At 39.1% G+C, this 21,744-nt stretch overlaps 1 protein-coding gene across 1 annotated transcript in view; it reads right to left on the bottom strand.

Annotated features, from left to right (window-relative positions):
* Positions 1-21,744, bottom strand: part of PHEX (phosphate regulating endopeptidase X-linked) — a 223,791-nt gene that overhangs the window by 154,998 nt on the left and 47,049 nt on the right. The window contains exons 6-9 of the mRNA XM_002831452.4: positions 10,104-10,172; positions 6,509-6,625; positions 3,588-3,671; positions 1,502-1,647 (exon numbers count right to left, since the gene is read on the bottom strand). Coding sequence (XP_002831498.2) covers positions 1,502-1,647; positions 3,588-3,671; positions 6,509-6,625; positions 10,104-10,172 — 416 coding nt within the window. The remainder of the gene's footprint in view (positions 1-1,501; positions 1,648-3,587; positions 3,672-6,508; positions 6,626-10,103; positions 10,173-21,744) is intronic.

The following is a 21,744-nucleotide window of genomic DNA, read 5'->3' as shown; positions in this document are numbered from 1 at the left end:
ATCCCCTGATTGTAAATTAGGCTTTTTTGGAAGTAAAATTCATCAGTGTTCAGAAGTACCTACTCTTTTAACACAGATACTAGAAGAAACTGACTCACGAGGTGAAGGATGAATCTAAAGCAGGCCAAACTCCACCTTTCAATGGAAATTACCACCAAAATTTAAAATGTGCTCCGTAACTCAATGGCATATGAGTAGAAAATCGTTTGGGTCATATTTTATAGTATTTGAGAGCTAGGAAGTACTTACAAAGAAATTTTCTAATAGAGTGATCCCCTTCCACTCCCCTAAGAAAAGCTAATCATAAGATTTTCCTGAGGTACTTGTTTAAAATAAAGATTACTTCGCCTCCCCTCCAGCTCTACTGTATCAGACTCAATGGAGGAGGGCCTTGGAATCTGCATTTTTAACAAGCACCCGAGGTGATGCTGCTGACATTCCTGGTCCATGGAGCAAGGTTCTACCCCGCAATATAATTATGTACCTCTAGATTCAATTTTCATTTAGAAAATTTTCGAAGAAACCTGGCTTATCTCTAAATGATAGAATTTTAAGTAAATTAATTGTTTCTTCTCTCCTTTTTCTGTATGTTTTCCTCAATGAACACAGATTACTTTTATCATCAGAAAGTATCTTAAAAAGAGCAGCAGCTCCTCTCAGGTGTCTAAGTGTCTCCATAGGGGATAAATGCTACATTTTACTCCTAGGACTATTGTGCCTTTTTTAAAAAACATAATTTCTGGCAACATAGCCTTGTCTGAGTCCAAATAAGAAAATATGATTTTAATCATGGCCCAGCAATTAACTCAGTAAAGTGTTTTGTAAACTCGTTGATTCATTTTGTAAGCTCTGTGATTCATTTTCTGTAGTCAAAGCTGAATGCCTTAATGAACCTGTAAAATTCTCCTTCCTGGAAAATTTGAAGATTTTTCTTTGTAGCAAGAAACTAGCAAAGCAACAAATTCTAAAACATTCTTTAAAATAAGAAAAACCTGGCAGTTCCTAAAGTTGTTTTATCAGTGCAATTTTTCTACCGCTCTCAAAGTGGTCTTGTGTCTTTTCAATACAGTTACTTTAGTTTATTGCCAGAAAGTGACTTGGTGGTTAAAAAGGAACCAGGAAAAAAAAAAAAAAAAAAAAAAAAAAAGCAGCAAAAGATTGAGAATGAACTGGGGAAAAAAAGATGTTCACATAGAAATTTCAGAAAATAACATCATTATATAACTAGTTCCCCAAGCTCATAAACAATTTAGGATCTCGAAGAGAACAGCATGGAGAAAGACCAGAAATAAAGGGCAAAAACATTTGTTATCATTGCAGCAAGTAAATTACACCAGACAATGCTTTTGGCCAGTTCATCACAAAGGATACCGGGATTTTCCCTATGACTCTTTTGATGTAACATTCTTTAAAAACAGTTTTCAAAGGATGTGAGAAGGGAAGCCCTTATAATTTAAAGAAAACACAAAAGTCACAGTAAAATTCACATGAAAGTTCTTACTTCTTTCTCTCAGACCCTAATATCCTAAACAAATCTTTAAAGTACTGTGGGACGCGGACCACCACATTCTCGGAGGGGCTGATGTCTTTCAGATGGGGGTAGAGTCTGGTGTCAATGACCTTCTTGATGTAGCCCAGCCAGTCGAACTGAGGGGAGAGAGAGCAAAACAGAATGAGAGAATCTCTGTTAGGTAGCAAGTAAGAAAGGCAGATAGAGTAGATTGAGCATCATTCATTTCTTTTGATTTCACACCTAATAATTCAAGATGCAGCTAGTCAAGTCTAGAAAATAAACTCCTGATCATTGTCATCCAGACCTATTGTCTTTTTTTTTTTTTGAGACAGTCTCGCTCTATCACCCAGGCTGGAGTGCAGTGGCATGATCTCGGCTCACTGCAACCTCTGCCTCCTGGGTTCAAGCAATTCTCCTGTCTCAGCCTCCTGAGTAGCTGGGATTACAGGCACCTGCCACCACACTCGGCTAATTTTTTTTTTTTGTATTTTTAGTAGAGGTGGAATTTCATCACGTTGGCCAGGCTGGTCTCGAACTCCTGACTTCAAGTGATCCACCCACCTTGGCCTCCCAATGTGCTGGGATTACAGGTGTGAGCCACCGTGCTCGGCCTGACCTATTGTCTTAATCACAAATGGAGCATGTGTTCTGTACCATCTACATCTGGACAACACCCACACACACACTAACACAGTAATATGCACCCTCACTCCCTTGGCCCCCTCCAGTACTCTTCCTGCTTCCTGAACTCTCCCCTCTGTCTTTCTCTCCCCGTTCTGCTCTCTCCCCGTCCTGTACTCTTCCTCTATTCTATACTCTCTTTCTTCCTGCCATACTCTTCCCTCCTCTCCTGCATTTCTCTTCCTCCTTCTAAATTCTTCCTCTATACTGTACATTTTCTCTCTCCCTCCCTCCCTTTCTCTGTCCTGTACTCTCCCTCACTCTCACATACACACAGAAACAGATGCCCCACTACATAATTCGTCTCTGTGACACAGCCCTTTTTTTTTTTTTTTTTTTTTTAAACACAAGAGGAAATAAGCAGCAACAGAAAGTAAATGCAGCCAGGCATGGTAGCTCACGCCTGTAATCCCAGCACTTTGGGAGGCCGAGGCAGGTGGATCATTTGAGATCAGGAGTTTGAGACTAGCCTGGCCAATCTCGTCTCTATTAAAAATACAAATATTAGCTAGGTGTGGTGGTAGGCACCTGTAATCCCAGCTACTCAGGAGGCTAAGGCAGGAGAATCACTTGAACCCGGGAGGCAGAGGTTGCAATGAGCCAAGATCATGCCACTGCACTCCAGCCTGGGTGACACAGCAAGACTGTGTCTCAAAAAAACAAACAAAAACACAGAAAGTAACATGCCTCCATTCTTCAGAGCATCCCTATCTTACCTAAAACACCATATGGTGTTTTTTAGATTGGCTACTCTAAAAGTCTTTTCCCAACCTTTTCTCCCTTGCCTGTGTCCACTGTTGAAATGGAAAACCAGTTACTCACCTGCCTAACCTCCCCTGTGGTTAGGAGTGGCCACGTGACCCAATCCTACTCAATAGGAAATAAAGTGAAGACATCTGGAGATGTTCTGGAAAGGCTTGTTTATTTTTCCTAGCAAAAGAGTTAGACACATCACTGGCCCTTTCACCTTCTTCCTGCTCTGACAACAGATGTGATATATGGAGCTGTGATGGATACCTTGCAACCATGAGTCATCAACATGAAGTCAAAAAGCCAACACACTAAACACAGCAGGATAGATAGAAAGAACTTGGGCCTTTGACAACATTGTTAAATAGCTGAGCCAATGCCAACAATTACCTATGTCTAGACTTTTGTCATGTGAGAAAATAGGCTTTAAGTTTCTAAGCCACTGTTGGAAAGATGTTTTGTTCCCTGTAACAGAAGGCATCCCAATACACAGACAAGGGATATTTTATGTGATTGTTGACAAAGATGATGATAACCAAGACTCAGAGCAGGTTTTACAAGACAGAAATTTACACACAGACGAAATCCAATCCCTTCTAAAATGACGAGTTGAGAGAAAGTTTTCTGGATAGTTTTCACCAACCTGGGGAATCACAGCACTCAGTTCAGAAATGTTCATTTTGTTGTACATGGCCTCACTGGTTCGGTTTTCATGTGGAATCATTATCTATTGGAAAGAGATTTTTGTTATTTTTTTTCAAGTGAACCATTTCTTACGGTATGATTCCTTCCTACACGTGCCAAAACATCTGCATAGTATTATAAAGTTGTTCAAGGCTTTGGTGTGGTGCCCAACTTGGGGGAAGAGAAAAAAAGACATCACTTTAGGCAGGATTAAGAAAATAAACTTTCATATCCTCCTCTGTGTGAAATATTGTCCCCAGTACAAAAAGAACTACCCAAAATCTCCCTCCCAATCTATAATGTGGATGGGCAAAATCTATTGATGGCTCAATTTTGACAATCAAACTTAAGTTGGACGTTGAGGTAAACATCCCGTTGTCGCCTGTGGTCTCCAGATAATGATTTCAATATTCCATGAACCATAGACCATCCCTTCACCTCTAGGGGCAAATTTTCACTGATGAACACAAGACTATCTGGATGCCACTGTTTCCCGTGATCATTTTGTCAACAGCTCATTCCCTCATTTCCCCTCTTGTTTCTTTGGCCTTGAGATTTCCCTAGCCCCATTGCTGGGGGTATGGATTCAGTCACCGCCTGGACACACATTTCAAAACTTGCCTCTCTCTAGCCCTGACTCTATACTCTTTCAATTCCTAATACTCATGCTCTTGGCCATTTGGCCAACACCAAATCTGAGCTTCTAGCCTCCACTATGTTTAACCTAAGAACAGCAGCAATGATTATCTTCCTCAAGGATCATCTTAATCACTTCCATTGACCAGCAGTAGCTCACATATCCACCCCTCAATCATGTCATGACTTTGCCTTCGGGCCTTCCATCATCTAATTCCCTTGCATTAAACTTGCCTCTTTCCCACTGCACACATGACTGTCCTACTCTTGCATCTCCTATCCACCATCACCACCTCCATGGTTTCAACTATGACTCAGGACTGCCCAAGACTCACTGCATCTAGCAAGCCTTTCCAATTACACTCCACTTGGTTCCAATCACAAGGGCTACTCCATCAATAAGACCTCTCCTTGTGCACACATCTCTCTAGCTGGATTGGTTAAGTATATGCTTCCCTGGTTGTAATTACAAGGACGTATTTGTGCTGGGCTGGACTGTCTTGTCTTCCCAGCTTCAGAAGTTTCCACAGGACTATGTATCCCACTAATTTTAAAAGTACCTAGTGACGCGTAGTGTAAGATATGGAGGTGAGCATTACTAGCAGTGATTTTTCAAGGTAAAAATTACAGAGGGCTGACTGGCAGACGTCTGGCCCCTCTTTGCTAAATGCTTCAGTGTCCTTAGCTTCCCTTTCTTCACCCTCCACAGGAGAGACCACACGTAACTTACAAACAGCCTCCTGGCTCTGTGTGAATCATTGCCTCAGAGGATATCCACACTCCTCTTCCACCAACCCCTCCTCCGCCCTCGGAGTCTCACAGCCCCAAGTTGGAGCCCTTTGGCCTCAGAGCTGTTTTCAGCTCTCTGCCAGCCACTCCTCTCCATACAATAGATTTGTCACTTCATTTAGCCTTTTGACAATTCCCAGTCTTGCCTCAGCCCAGCTGTTTTTAGTTCCCTTTTTGGTCCAAATCCCTGGCTCAGGGCAAGGCCTTCCCTGCTGTTTCAGAGTTTTAGTCCAAATGAGAGCCCTGGGCCTCCTATGTGCCTGGAAAGAGAATTCAGACAGACTCTAGACATGGCTCAGAGGCACAGTCCTGGACTTTGAAACATCTGCGGCAGTCTTCACAGTCTTCAAAGGTGACATGCAGGAATGAACTTTTTGCACTGCAAGTAGGAGTTTGGAGAGAGCTATACACGAACATCATCACGGCCGAGAGAGAGACCAACTCCTCCTTACCCTTATCCTTCATCCCTACTCCATACCTCAACACACCACCACCATCTCGCCAAACAAAACCAATCAACATTTGGACTCTTATTCATCTCGAGATTTTTACCAACTTCTCTTGTAAAAGATTCCCAACACATATGCAAAAGTTTCCTGGTAAAAAGTAACATTTTTTTCACTACAGGGTTTCCCCAGAAGCAGATTTTACCACATTGATTCCCTCTTGGCCTAGGAACATATAGAGAGATTTTTACACTTTCTTTCTTCTAGAAAAAAGTTACTCCATAAACAAAGCTAACCATTTAGGAGTTCTCATTATTTTGCCCACAAGTTTGTTTTTACATCTTTTTGTCTCTACAATGAGCCAACAAGAAGTTAAGGTAATTTACATAGACATGTAGTTCTGTGTCACGTATATGACACAATGATATTCATTAAAGTAGGGCAAGAAAATAATGAAAAACAGGGGCAGGTACAAAGTAATACCAGAAGGTTCGTTTAAAAATGCTTACCAGCATGTCCTACCTATTTCTATACCAACTTTTATATCCAGTATTGGTGGACAGACTTCCCTGAGCCCAGAACTTAAGCCAGAATGACTCTAAGTGGGGATAGCATAAAACATGGGCTAGATTAAAAGCAACCTTCCATTCAGGCCCGATTACTAAGGATTTATTAAACATCTATCTCCTATTTAAGCCAAACATGAGTTTCTCCAGGAAAAACGGTGAGAAGGTCTCTCTGCTGCTATTCTTTGGCCACAGCTGAGCAACGTATGGACACTGAATGAGCTTAAACCAGGAGGTGGAAGGAATGAGGAGCTTTTCTGCCACAGTCCTTCTTGTTACTTCCTAGAGGCGATGCTATTAGTTCTACCTTGGGCCCAAAGGGCAATGACACAAAATGCTATTATTTGTTTGCAATTTATATTTTCATTCAGGATATACTGCCTTTAATAAAAGGAAAAGAAAAGAAAGTAAAGGAAAGAAAGAGATGTTCAGTGAAGACTTACCTCAGCTATCTTAATTTCCAATCTGAGCACTGACTTCATGTCATGCTCCGCTCTGGAACTGTTAGCTCCTAAAAGCACGGCAGTATCCACCATGAACTTGTAAAGGGCATCCCGATACTGTAAGAAATAAAGATCAAAGTGACCATGACAATAGCTTATTAGGAAATATGTTTCAGAGACATGGAAGAGCAGAAAATAGCAGGTGGAAATAAATGTCTTTTATTTTCACTCTGTACTCAAGGTATGGTGCAGGCATTATGCAATATCAGCCACCCACATAACACTTTGGGAGAAAAAAGAGTGATGGCTACTTGAGTACTGTTTCCATGACAGACAGAGATGTCCAGCCATCAAGCAACAAGAGAACTAGTTTTCTGGCAATCGTCGATATTATGGATACATGAAATAACTCCAAATGAGACAAGAATAGAAAGTTAAAGGTCAGACTTCCTCTTTCCAGACAAGTCAGGCTTTAATAAAACAATGGGAAAGAACTGTTTCTAAAAGCAGGAGGCCTGATCCATAAAGAATGGTGGGAGTTGTGATTTATTCTCTTGCAACTCAATTTACCCACCTTCACACTAAGAAATAAAAGACCAGTGACAGCAGCCCTGTGTCTTTTCAGTTTTTTACAGTTTTCACAAAGTCCTGCTCCCTAGCTCAGGAAAAAAAGGAGAAAAGAGAGGAATGATGATATGAAACCTAACAAACAGCAAATATAGAATTTCTTTCTTACATACTCATAAACCCATTTTGGGGATAATCATATGTCATTGGGTGGGGCAGGGGTGACCTTACTTAATGGGAATTAAAGAACTGCCTTAGGCCCACCTCTCATTTCAGATATATTTGTGAGATCTCAACGCATAAGGTATTAAATGACCTCCTTCTCATGCATTGGGAATAAGATTTACTAACTTATACCTTGACTCTGTAAGCTATTCTTACTATGTGTGTGACCTTAGGACCTATACAGTACTTAGCATATAGCAGGCCTTTAATAAATCTTTGTTGAATCAGTAAGCAAGCTTTGAAAATAGTCTTAAATAGGCTGGGCGTGGTGGCTCATGCCTGAAATCACAGCACTTTGGGAGGCTGAGGCAGGTGGATCACGAGGTCAGGAGTTCAAGACCAGCCTGGCCAAGGTGGTGAAACCCCTGTCTCTACTAAAAATACAAAAAAATTAGCTGGGCGTGGTGGCGCATGCCTGTAGTCTCAGCTATTCGGGAGGCTGAGGTAGCAGAATCACTTGAACTCAGGAGGCGGAGGTTGCAGTGAGCCGAGATTATGCCACTGCATTCCAGCCTGGGCAATAGAGGGAAATTCCGTATCAGAAAAAAAAAAAAAGAAAAGAAAAGAAAAGAAGTCTTAAATAGAAATAATATTCTGCTATTCCTAGTTCAATTCAAAACATATTTATTGGCCGAATGTGGTGGCTCACACTTGTAATTCCAACATTTTGGGAGGCTGAGGTGGGCAGATCACTTGAGGCCAGGAGTTTGGGACCAGCCTGGCCAACATGGTGAAACCCTGTCTCTACTAAAAATACAAAAATTAGCCCGGCATGGTGGTGCATGCCCATAATTCCAGCTACTCGGGAGGCTGAGGTGGGAGAATCACTTGAATCCAGGAGGCAGAGGTTGCAACGAGTCGAGATCATGCCACCGCACTTCAGCAGGGGCAACACAGTGAGATTCTGTCTAAAAAGAAAAACCAAAAAACATATTTATTGAGTACCTACTCAAATGTACAAGGTGGCTTGGTAGGCCGTCTGTGCATATGTTAGGAGAGAGTGGTACAGAAAAAAAATAATAATGCAGTGTCTGGTTCCCAAGAGGGAGATAAACATGTAATTATTAACTGTAACATTAAAGACATCAAAATAACTTCCTTAATAAAGCTGTTACATGCTTGGAAACTGAATATCTGGAGAGAAAATCTAGCCTGGAGAAACTGGGGACATAGCATTTGAGGGAGACTGGCTCCGATGCAGTGAAGAGTCCTGTGAGGTGGGTGATATGGTTTGGCTGTGTCCCCACCCAAATCTCACCTTGAATTGTAATAATCTCCACATGTCAAGGGTAGGGCCAGGTGGATATAATTGAATCATGGGGGTAGTTTCCCCCACATATTCTCATGGTAGTGAGTAAGTCTCATGAGATCTGATGGCTTTATAAATGGGAGTCCCCCTGCACAAGCTCTCTTGCCTGACACCATGTAAGACGTGACTTTACTCCTCATTCACCTTCTGCCACGATTGTGAGGCCTCCCCAGCCACGTGGAACAGTGAGTCCATTAAACCTCTTTCCTTTATAAATCACCAAGTCTCAGGTATGTCTTTATTAGGAGAGAGAGAATGGACTAATACAGTGGGCAAGCTGCTTTTGTTGGGGGAAGAACAAATCCAGACGAGATAGGAAAGATGACTTGGGATAAAGTCATGAGGCAGCCTTGAAAGCCCTCTAAAGAATTTAGACCCTGTCTTGGGAGCAAAGGCATGCTAGGAGCAGTGCTTTGAGAATAGAATTTGTCAGCTGGTGCTAAGGAGGCAATGTAATGAAGGAGAAGCAGTAACAGTTAAAAGGCTACTTGCTGTAGTCAAGGCAAGAGTTAACAAGAATCTGACCTATAGCAGTCAGGATAGAAAAGAGGGACCAAGTGGTTGGAAGAGATATTTTTAAGGTAGAATCCACTAGGACTTGACTGATAGGTTATAGGGGGAGATGATTTTGAGCCTGGTTGCTGAGACTCCATCAATACCAGGGGTACACCCTCCCCCCACATTGGCAAATGTTCATTCTGTCCACTTTTAGGAAGGAAAACTTGCCAACCCTCTTTGATGAGTGTCCTCAGCAAGAAAGCTGCCCAGCATCTTAGTTAGCTTCCCTCCAGAGCCTTCTATGTATAGAAGTTAGTATCAGCATAGACCCAGGGGACCTAGGTCTGAGGCTCCTTTGGAAGTTCAATAAAGTTTCCAAAATAAATTGAAAGTGTCAGAAATGAACCAGCTCTTTCCAATATCCAGGAGACTGCTAGATTTCTAAGCCAATCCAAGAAGTCTAACATGATTGATCCTTTCTGATTCTTATTAAACCTCCATTAACCTGGAACACCTGTTAAAAATATAGATTCTCAGACCCTACCTCAACTCTAAGTCAGACTCTCCAGGGCTGTGACCCAAGAAGCAACATTTAATGAAAGCCTCCCAAGTGATTCTAAAGCAGTACAACTTGGGAACCATTTGTCTCCTGGGTATCCCTTCCGATGCTTTATTTCTGCAATTGATAGTGAGCTCTCTGCACTTCTAAGGAATGAATGACTGCAAGCTCATTTCTTTGTTACTTCATTTGGGAGTGCTGTCTCCCAAGCTAGATAAGGGCATTGAGTACTGAGACTTGTACAGCCTTGATGAGCAGACTTCTAGAAAGACAGGGAGTGGAATTTATCTGCCTGAATAAAAGTCTTCCTGCATTGGGAATATAGTCATTGAATAGCCACACTGCTCATTTCCAATAAAGAAGCAGCGGCCTTAGAACAACTAATGGGCCTGACGGCAGCCTGGTAAGGCACATAGTTGAATATGAGTAAAACTTACAGACTTGGCTTCTGTACTGTTATCAAGGTAGTCTTCCCTCACGGCTAGGGAGAGTGTTGCTTGGTCCAGCTGTAAAAACAAAAACAGAAAGCATTCTGCTAGCACTGTAAATTCTTACGTACCATGTTAACAAGAGTGATGAAATCGTGTGCATCCCAGCCATATTTTGAGCTCATGTCACCATTACAAAAAGAATTCAGTACACTCAGAATTACATGCAAATAGGCACTTTGGCAATGACAGATATAATAAACTATCAGAGACCTGCCCCTGCTTTTCTAATTTATGTTTTCTAAACCTTTTGAGGTCCTATCAACACTGAATAACAACAAGGCTATTTCAGTTGGAATAGATCTTAGAGATTATTAGCTATTCTCCCTTATTCAATGGAAGGAGAAACAAAAGCCAGATAATTGATGTGACTTTCCCAAGGTAACATGATTGGGCAGAGCTCAGACTAAAATCATTGTCTCCTATCACCAGATCCAGTATTTTTCTCATTGCAGTATTTTGCAAGATGCCAATCTGTGTAGAGTTGATTAATCAGACTTTTCCAACTCCTTATCTCTAAAATAACATATGGCATTGACTTTTTTTATTTTAATGGAATCAAATAATAATTTTGTTTTGAGAAACCTTTGCCAATGTTAGAACCCTCTCTGGAAGGTTCAGGATAAGTGATAAAAACACAAATAATAACCAGACAACTAAATAAGCAGAATTATGGTCATAGAAAAGTACAGTATAAATTCTTGAATTAAAACTTGCAGCACCTTAGGCTGGTGTGGTGGCTCACACCTGTAATCCCAGCACTTTGGGAGGCCAAGGCAGGTGGGTCACTTGAGGTCAGGAGTTTGAGACCAGGTTGGCCAACGTGGTGAAACCCCGTCTCTACTAAGAATATAAAAATTAGCCAGGTATGGTAGCGTGTGGCTGTAATCCCAGCTACTCGGGAGGCTGAGGCAGGAGAATTGCTTGAATCTGGGAGATGGAGGCTGCAGTGAGCAGAGATCACGCCACTACACTCCAGCCTGGGCAACAGAGCAAAATTCTGTCTCAGGAAAAAAACAAAAAACAACTTTCAGCACCTTAAAGGTAAACAAAAGAAAGAAGACAGGCTTTTCAAAGAGAGTGTTAGAAAAACTGGACATCCAGGCCTTGTGTGGTGGCTGATGCCTGTAATCCCAGCACTTTGGGAGGCCAAGGCAGGCAGATCACTTGAGGTCAGGAATTCAAGGCCAGCCTGGCCAACATGGTGAAACCCAGTCTCTACTAAAAATACAAAAATGAGCCAGGCGTGGTGGCATGCACCTGTAATTCTAGCTACTTGGGAAGCTGAGGCAGGAGAATCACTTGAGCCCAGGAGGCGGAGGTTGCAGCAAGCTGGGATGGTGCCACTGCACTCCAGCCTGGGTGACAGAGTGTGACTCCGTCTCAAAGAAAAGAAAAACTGGGCATCCATAAGCAAAAAGAAAATAAACATTTACCCATACCTCACGCCTTAGTCAAAAATTTACTGAAAATGAATCATGGCCCTAAATGTAAAACCTAAAACTATAAAACTTCTGGAAAAAATATCGGGAAAAATTTTTGTTACTAGGGGTTAGACAAAGAGTTTTTAGACATGACAAGAAAATCACAATCCTTAAAAGAAAAAATAAATTAGACTTTATTGACATTGAACAAATTTGCTCTTGAAAGAAACTTAACAGAATAAAAAGACAAGCCACAGAATGGGGAAAATATCTGAAAGTCACATATATGACAAAGGACGTGTATCTAGAATACATAAACATTCCTCAAAACTCAACCATAAGAAAAGAAACAACTCAATTTAAAATTGAGCAAGCGATTCTAACAGACGCTTCATCAAAGAACATATGAAGATAGAAAATAAGCACACGAAAATATGCCCAACATCGTTAGTCATTAGGAAAATGTAAAGTAAACCCACAATGAAACACTACTATAGATCTGTTAAAATGGAAAAAAAGAATCTGACAACTGCTGGTGGGGATGTGGAAAAGTTGGATCACTCATGTATTACTGGTAAGAATGCAAAATGGCACAGCCACTTTGGAAGGAAACCAATTTTACAGTTTCTTATAAAGTTCAACATACATTTACATAAGAGCCAGCAATCCTACTTCTAGGTATTTACCCAGGAAAAAAATTTAAAGTCACACAAAAACCTGTATGTAATTTTATTCAATATCACCCAAAACTGGAAACAACCCGAATGTCCTCCAATCCATGAAAGCATAAACTGTAGTATACAATGGAATACTACTCAACAATAAAAGAGAATGAACTGATACAACATGGGTGAATTTTACTTACATCCTGAAAAAGCCAAACCTTACAGGAACAGGGAACAAAGTGATGGCTAACAGGGTTTGGGCACGAGAAGAGGGCTTGACTTAGCAAACGGATAACATGAGGTATTTGGGGGTGGATGATGGGACTGTTCTATTTCTTGATTACAGTGGTGGTTACATGACTCTATGCATTTGTCAAAACTTAGACATGTACATCACAAAAAATGAATTTATGTAAATTTTAAGATACTTTAAAAAAATTTCCAGCACCTTCTCTAAATCTATGGTTCGTTCTTTCTTAAATATCAGCAACTGACTAAAGATAAATAAAATGAATCTCAAGAAGGGTAGATTTTTCCAAATTAAATCTCTAATTCACACATTAAACATTAAGCCAAAATAATAAGAAACAAAATCTAAATAACAAATTAAAAATTAGTAATATCTGAATAAAAACTGAATCCTACATGCCCATACCATTAGTTCATATGACTTTAAACTGTTTTGATCCATCTCCTCCAGCTTCTTTTTCATCTTACTATAATCTTAAATATTTTGTTCTTAAATACATAAATTTGTATAAGATTACAGTTTTCCATGAAACTGCCCTTAACATACAACAAATTTTACAAAGGCCACATTAAGAATTAGTGATATTATGAAAAATTCCAGGAAAAACATAACTTTTGTTTCAAGGGAAAAAAGGCACTTTCAAAACATCCATCTTGTCTGTGTATACTGCTAAAATCCTCAAATTATTTTGTTCAACCCTCTCTAATTGGCCTGAAACAACAAAGTCACAAGCCTTCCTGGCTTCGTCCTACTGCAATTCCCAATCTGCCACTATTTCTTCCAAAAATTAAGCAAGCCACAATCATGAAACACAATATTATGATTAAGACACTTTGCTTTCAATTAAATTTGGACCACTTGAAGAATCTTTTGAGCTTGAGTATCATAGGAAAGGAAACTGTGTAGATATTATCAAGAAAGCCAAAGTTTCCCTCTCATGAAATAAAGTTAAATCCACTTGTTGTAAAAGTTTAGATAATTCAAGTGAGGTTACCAGACCTTTTATAAACTTTCAGATTGTTATGGTTTCTAGGGAACATTTTAAACACACCAACCAACAAATTGAATAAGGTCAGTCAAACAAATCTCATTAGAAACATACAAACTCTTGAGGCAAAAGACTTTCTCAGGAAGCCATCAGGACACTGCGTTATTTGAGATTTTTTAAATCCTTGCATTTACAACTGATCTAAATACTGTAAGCAGAAAATAAAGTATGTTTTTTAGGAAATCCAACACATTTAACTGAAAATATAAATGTTTTCTCCAATGACAACTGGCATTCCAATGATAATAAACCTCAAGTTAGAAGACAAAGTAGTAATACAAGAAGAAAGAGCTTACAAATTATGAGGTAGGAAATGGAGTCTGGACTTCAGGTTTCAAAATGGTGATGGAGACAGAAGCTGGCTTCCCTCCCCACTCCAACATATACACAGGAAACTAAAAACAAATATACAGCACTAAGATTCTCACCAGCAATATCCCAGAACTCAAATATAAGGATGAATCAGTTGCTGAGGCCACAGAGAAGTGAAAAAACTCGAAGCAGACAAAGGAGAATAAAATTTCTCTATGATGCCCTTCCAACCAATCTGTCCAGCAACAAGCCTGCAGAAAGTTTCCCTGACTCATAGTTTCTACACTGGAAAAAGTGAGATCAAGGTAGACAACCAGCTTCCTGACCATCTTGGGTTCTTTGACAGAAGACCTGCCCATACCTTAACCCACAGAAGGTATCATGAGTGCCTGAAGGGAGATATATTCCTGAAGACAGCAAGAGACAAAGAGGGGAGGTGGGACTACCATACCCAGCCCTGGAAACTCTGCTCCGTAACTCAGCCAAAGGAGACACCAAATCAGAGTGGCTGTTCAGCAGCATTATGCTATAGGAGGTTCATTCCACAGGTCACCTGTACACTAACCGCCAGCCAGCTTTTCCACACTGCCAGGATATCCTGTTTAGGACCTCCCCTATATCTGGACTGGGAGTGCTCTGCTCTTGGGCTAGAGTCGAAGCAAACGTAGGCTTAAGGTGCCATTTAGTGCCAGAAAAAAAGGCAAGGACCTAGTGGAGATATAGCAACATACTGCCTATCTCAACTATAAATACCTATGCACCCAACACTGGAGCACCTAAGTATATAAAGCAAATATTAATAGATCTAAAGGGAGAGGGAGACTGCAATACAGTAATGATAGGGAACTTCAACACTCCACTCTCACTAATGGACAGATCATCCAGACAATCAACAAAGAAACATCAGCGTTAAACTAGACACTAAGCCAAATAGGCCTAACTGACATTTACAGAACATTTCACCCAATTGCTGCAGAATACATATTCTTTTTATCACCATGTGGAACATTCTCCAGAATAGATCATATTTTAAGCCACAAAATAAGTCTCCACAAATTCAAAGAAGCAGAAATCATATCAGTTATCTTTTCTGACCACAATGGAACTAAAAATCAATAATAAGAGGAAACTTGGAAAATACACCAACACATGGAATCTTTTTTTTTTTTTTTTTTTTTTTTTTTGAGATGGAGTCTCACTTTGTTGCCCAGGCTGGAGTACAGTGGAATGATCTCGGCTCACTGCAACCTCCACCTCCCAGGTTCAAGCAATTCTCCCACCTCAGCCTCCTGAGTAGCTGGGATTACAGGTACCCGACACCATGCCTGGCTAATGTTTGTATTTTTAGTAGAGACAGAGTTTCACCATGTTGGTCAGGCTGGTCTCAAACCCCTGACCTCAGGTGATCCACCCGCCTCGACCTCCCAAAGTGCTGGGATGACAGGCATGAACCACCGTGCCTGGCCAAACACACAGAAATTAAACAATATGCTCCTGAATGACCAATGGGTCAATGAAAAAAATAAAAATGAAATTTAAAAACTTCTTTAAACAAATGAAAATGAAATTACAACATATTAAAATCTATGAAATACAGCCAAAGGAGTACTGAAAAGGAATTTTATAGCAATAAAAGCCTACATCAAAAAGGTTGAAAGACTTCAAATAACGATTCATAAACGATCTAATGATACAACTCAAGGAACTAGAAAAATAAGAACAAACCAAACCCCAAATTAGTAGACAGAAAGAGATAATAAAGATTAGAACAGAAATAAATGAAATGTAGACTATAAAAACACACAAAAAAATTAATGAAAAAAGTTGGCTTTTTTTTGAAAATCAACAAATCTTTAACTAGACTAAGAATAAAAGAGAGAAGACACAAATAAATAAAATCAGAAATGAAAAAGAAGACGTAACAACTGAGACCACAGAAATACAAAGAATTATAAAGACTATTATGAACAACTATATGCCAACAAAGTGGAACATCTAGAAGAAATGAATAAATTCCTGGACATATGCAACCTACCAACATTGAACCATTAAGAAGTAGAAAACCTCAACAAACTAATACCTAGTAACAAGATTGAAGCCATAATAAAAGGTCTCCCATCAAAGAAAAGCCCAGGACTTGATGTCTTCACTACCAAATTCTACAAAACATTTAAAGAAGTAATACAAATTATATTCAAACTCTTCAAAAAAAAACAAAAAAAACTGAAGAGACGGGAATACTTCCAAACTCATTCTATGAGTCCAGCATTACCCTGATACCCTGATACCAAAACTGCACAAGGACACAAGGAGAAAAGAAAACTACCAGCCAATATGATTTAGGAACATAGATGCAAAAATTATCAACAAAATACTAGCTAATCTAATTCAACAATACATGAAAAAGATCATTCACTATGATTGAGTGGGATTAATCCAGGGATGCAAGGATGGTTCAACATACACAAATCAATAGACATGATATGCTGGGTGCAGTGGCATGCACCTATAGTACCAGCTACTTAGGAGGCTGAGGCTAGATGATCACTTGAACCCAAGTCCAGCCTGGGCAGCATAGTGAGATCCCATCTCAAAAAAATAAATTAAATGGAAAATCCAAATTCAAGTAAATAAATATAAACACATCACATTAACAGAACCAAGAACAAAAATCACATAATCATTCTAATACATTCTGTAAAAGCATTCAATAAAATTCAACATCCCTTTATGACAAAAACCCTCCACAAACTGGGTACAGAAGGAACACACCTCAAAAAGTAAAAGCCATATCTGACAAACGCATAACCAACATCATACCGAATGGTGAAAAATTAAAAGCCTTTCTTTTAAGATGTAGAACAAGACAAGGATGCCTGTTTTGTCTACTTTTATTCAACACAATACTAGAAGTCCTGGCCAGAGCAATTAGGCAAGAGAAATAAATAAAGGGCATCCAAATGGGAAAGGAAGAAGTCAAATTAGCCTTGTACACAGATAACATGATCTTATATTTGGATAAACCTAAAGGCTCTACCAAAAAACTATTAGAACTGATCAACAAATGTAGTAAATTTGGAGTATACAAAATCAACAGCATTTATATACACCAAAAGCAAATAATCTGAAAAAGAAATCAATAAACAATATCATTTACAATATAAAACACCTAGGAATCAATTTAACCCATGAAATAAAAGATTCATGTAAAGAAAACTATAAAATGTTGATGAAAGAAGTTGAAAAGGACAGAAAAAAATGGAAGGATATTCCATGCTTATGAATTAGTAGAATACTGTTAAAATGACAATACCACTGAAAGCAATTTACAGATTCAACACAACCTCTATCAAAATACCATTGACATTCCTCACAAAATAGAAGAAACAAATCCTAAATTTTATATGGAACCACAAAAGACCCCAAATAGCCAAAGCGATCCTGGGCAAAAATAACAAAGCTGGAGAATCACATTACCTGACTTCAAAATATAGTACAGGGCCTATGTCTGGAATGGTATTTCCTAGGTTTTCTTCAAGGGTTTTCACAGTTTTAGGGTTTACATTTACATCTTTAATCCATCTTGAGTTGATTTTTGTATATGATAAAAGGGAGGGGTCCAGTTTCAATCTTCTGCATATGGCTAGCCAGTTATCCCGGTACCATAGTCCTTTATCCATTGCTTGTTTTTGTAGACTTTATCAAAAATCAGATGGTTGTTGGTGTGCAGCTTTATTTCTGGGCTGTTTCCATTGATCTATGTATCTGTAGTTGTACCAGCCACACTGTTTTGGTTACTACAGCCTTATACTATAGTTTGAAATCGGGTAATGTGATGCCTCCAGCTTTGTTCTTTTTGCTTAGGATTGCTTTGGCTATTTGGGCTCTGTTTTGATTCCGTATGAATTTTAGAATAGTCTTTTTCTAATTCTGTGAACAATGTCATTGGTAGTTTGACAGAAATAGCATTGAATCTGTAAATTACTTTGGGCAAGATTTCATGACGAAGATGCCAAAAACAATTGCAACAAAAACAAAAAATGACAAACGGGACTTAATTAAACCAAAGAGCTTCTGCACAGCAAAAGAAGCTATCAACAGAATAAACAGACAACCCACAGAATGGCAGAAAGTATTTGGAAACTATGCATCCGACAAAGGTCTAATATCCAGAATTTACAAGGAACATAAACAAATTTATAAGCAAAAACCAAACCACCCCATTAAAAAGTAGACAAAGGACATGAACAGACACTTTTCAAAAGAAGACATACATGTGACCAACAAGCATATGAAAAAAAGCTCACCATCACTAATCGGTAGAGAAATGTGAATCAAAGTCACAATGAGATACCATCTCACACCAGTCAGAATGGTTATTATTAAAAAGTCAATAAATAATAGATGTTGGCATGGATGTAGGGAAAAAGGAATGCTTATACACTGCTGGTGGGAATGTAAATTAGTCCAGCCACTGTGGAAAGCAGTTTGGTGATTTCTGAAAAAACTTATAACAGAACTACCATTTGACCCAGCAATCCCATTATTGGATATATCCCAGTTACCATGATTTGATTATATGAATGTATCAGATTATCACATGTACCATGAAAATGTGTAGTTACGTATCAATAAAAAATGACAATAATAAAATAAAATTCTATGTTCTGTCAGTTCCTGAGAAAAAAAGGAAAAGGAAAGAGAATGAAACTTTTCAAATTTTCTTAGAGTTTCTCCTTGCCATTTTTTATGAGTTTTGCTGAGAGCCAGAAAAATGCAGGCTGTTGAGAGATGATGACTTTAAGTTGTTGTCTTCATTAACTAGTAATACATACTGGGACAACCTTGGCCTTCCAAATACTCTTTCAGGATCACATATACTCACGTCTTTTATTGTCCCTTAAATCCTCATACTATCTCCTGACATAGAATAAATCCAAACATGTGTAGCAAGAGAATGTTTTTGGTCACTAACTTCTGTTGTTTTCTTTATTTTTGGAATTCCTTTATCTCATTTAAGCCTGTCGCAAACCCTGTGTCATTTCGCCACAGGGGAGCTTTGCAGAAGTACGCTGTGTAGATTGGAGCGATCCCTGCTGGCCAAACTGCATGTCTTTGGCATGGGGAGATATCTACCCCTTAGAAAGAGTGCTTCTCTCTTCACCCAAAGGCACCATCTGCTCACCCAAAAGGATGCCCACAGTGCTGTGCCTGCCCAAAAGGCCCTTCTCTTATTCCTGTCGGTTTGTGGGATTAGAAAAGCTAAGCACACCGAGGAAAATTGAATTTGATGGAAAAGGAAGCCTAAGGACATTGAGGGAAGAGAGTTTCAGGTAAGAGGGATTTCTCCCAGAGCAGAAAGAGGATCTTTCAAGCAGCAAAAGAAGTCAAGAATTCTCATGAGCAGAGGAACTGATCACTCCGAAACACGGCAGGATCTGAGAAGGAATGGGAGTCGCAGGACCTCAGCATCAGAGGGGCACACTTGAAGGGGCTACATGGTTCCATAGTGGGTTTCTTCTCAGAAACCAGATAACTGGTTATTGGAGTTTCCCAATGCCCTAGGAAAAGACTGAGAAATGGGGCCACCAAGAGGGGAGGTAAATGCCTAGACTAAGGTTCAGTTTCCCACCAAAAGGTTGGGTGGGAGCTAAAAGTCAAATATTAGGTCGAGTAAACAAAATGCCTATTCCTTGCACAACTGAGTTTGAGCTCTGAGAGGCATATCGGGTACCACATGCCAAAGAAAAACATTCTCCAAATGGTCCTGACCAGTTGTTGGGTCATGCTTGAAGAGTAGGTTCGGAACCTTGTGTCATGTGCTACTGTGGACCAGTATCTACCGTGAAAATTGTCACAAAAGTCAATTCATTTGAACGTCAATGACGATTAAAAGTAAATTCCAATTCGCCCTTCCGTACACATGGGAAAAGTGAAATCAGGGAGGTGAAGTAATTTGTACAAGGATATTCAGTGAGTAAATCACAAAGCTAAACTGCAAACCTCAATCTTTTAAATACCAAAGCCTATTCTTTTTTTTTTTTTTTTTTTTTAACTATACCAGTAGTTTTCAAACTATGTTCCACAAAACCTATAAGGGCGGGGGGGGGGGGGGGCTCCAAATGTTCATCCAATTAGATTTTGTCTTTTATAGTTTTAACTATTTTTAAATGAATAAAAAAGCAACACTTGCAAATTCTACAACTTTGGCAGCCACCAGTACACTAATTTTTGTTATCAGGTTCATTGGGTTTCATGCAGCTCTCAGAATAAAGCTTCTCCTACCACCTCCAGATACATGCTCGAACTCTTGTAAATGCATCATCAGGAAGACTATAATTATACCATATCTGAGGGAAGGCAATTAGTTCAGATGTGTGAATATTCAGTCATGGAAAATGGTACAAACAGGAACAGAACTTAAGCAAACGTTTGCCGCACTCAAATGCCAAACAATGTTCAAACACCAGTTTGGAACAAGCTGCCATCTTGACAAAAGAGAGCAATGATAAGTACATGGGTGCCTCCTTACATTTGGAAAGTATTTTATCATTGACATTTTAGTGTTTCTAGGATCAGTTTAATTGAATATTAAGTATACAAGGCAAGCTATTAAAAATTGGTTACCATGTTTCTCTATTCCCCATGTTTTCTGTAAGCTCCTATTAAAACTAGAGGCTCAATTGTGGGGGCACGACAACATCACTGGTGATAGTGTGCACTTCCTACTGATACCAGGAGGCACACAGTATCTGGTTGCCCCACTTTTAGCAATGCTATCATTGATATTAGGGTTCAGGTGATATTGGTCTGATCTCTCTATCATGAATTTCCCAATCAACCATTTACCTAATGGTTTTAGCAGCCATTGATGATAATTGCCTAGATCCATCCTTTCCTTAGGGATTTTTTTTTTTAAATAGATAGCTTCCTATTATTTCTTCTGCATTTTTAAGCTGTGATTCTCCTATAAACAAGAACTTTCGTCAGCTATTAGATTACCCTGAAAACAGTCAAATTCAGAATGTAAGACAGTTTACAGGACAAATACTCCAGTTTCTTCAACAAATAAATGTGGTTTAAAAAACAAAAATAGGGGGATCCCTTGTGGAGTAAAACAGACATGTCAACTAAGTTCACCTGTGATTCTTATTTGGAGATTGAATCAAAGACCAACTTTTTTTTTTTTTAAGAACATGTTTAAGACAATCAGAAAAATTGAAAATTAACTAGTTATTAGATGTTAATTATGGAATTATGATTATCTTTTTGGTTGTGATAATAGACCTTTCCACTAGCTCAGCACTGAAGTATTTACTATGCAATGATATATTTTTAATTTGCTATAAAACGTTCTATCTAGCCACCTCCCAAAAAAAGGAGGGGTCTAGATTAAAACAGAACCGCAGAAAGAAACATAACAGCAGAAGGTTGAGAGCTGTTGAAGCTGGGTTGATGGATACATGGGAGTTTATTATTCTATTCTTTAATTTTTTACATTTTAATAATAAAAAGTTTAAAGAAATAAATTCAACTGAGTAGACCCAGAAATAGGTGAGAAAGATAATAAAATGGCTACCGTTTGCAATTATTCATCTGTGTGTGAATCAAGATCTTCTATCACTCAACAGAATGTATAAACTTAAACTTAAGTTTGGAAAACAGCCTTCAGCTTACTTCAAAACACCACTTAAGGTGTTTGAAAGAACATCATAATAGTTCTGGAATTGATAATGATAGTCTTAAAACCTAGTTTCAAAAAATGAGTGATATATCAACACAGTACAGAGATCAGTTGGGTCATCATCATCATTGTGTCTTACATAGCACATCTTATCCTGATAGCATTAGAAGATGGCTCATTTCATCACCAAACATAGAAACACAGTTG

Source organism: Pongo abelii, chromosome X (genome assembly GCF_028885655.2).
Source record: "Pongo abelii isolate AG06213 chromosome X, NHGRI_mPonAbe1-v2.0_pri, whole genome shotgun sequence".
Lineage (NCBI taxonomy): Eukaryota > Metazoa > Chordata > Mammalia > Primates > Hominidae > Pongo > Pongo abelii.
Note: the sequence above shows the minus strand (reverse complement) of the source record. Positions and strands in the feature narration are given on the sequence as shown.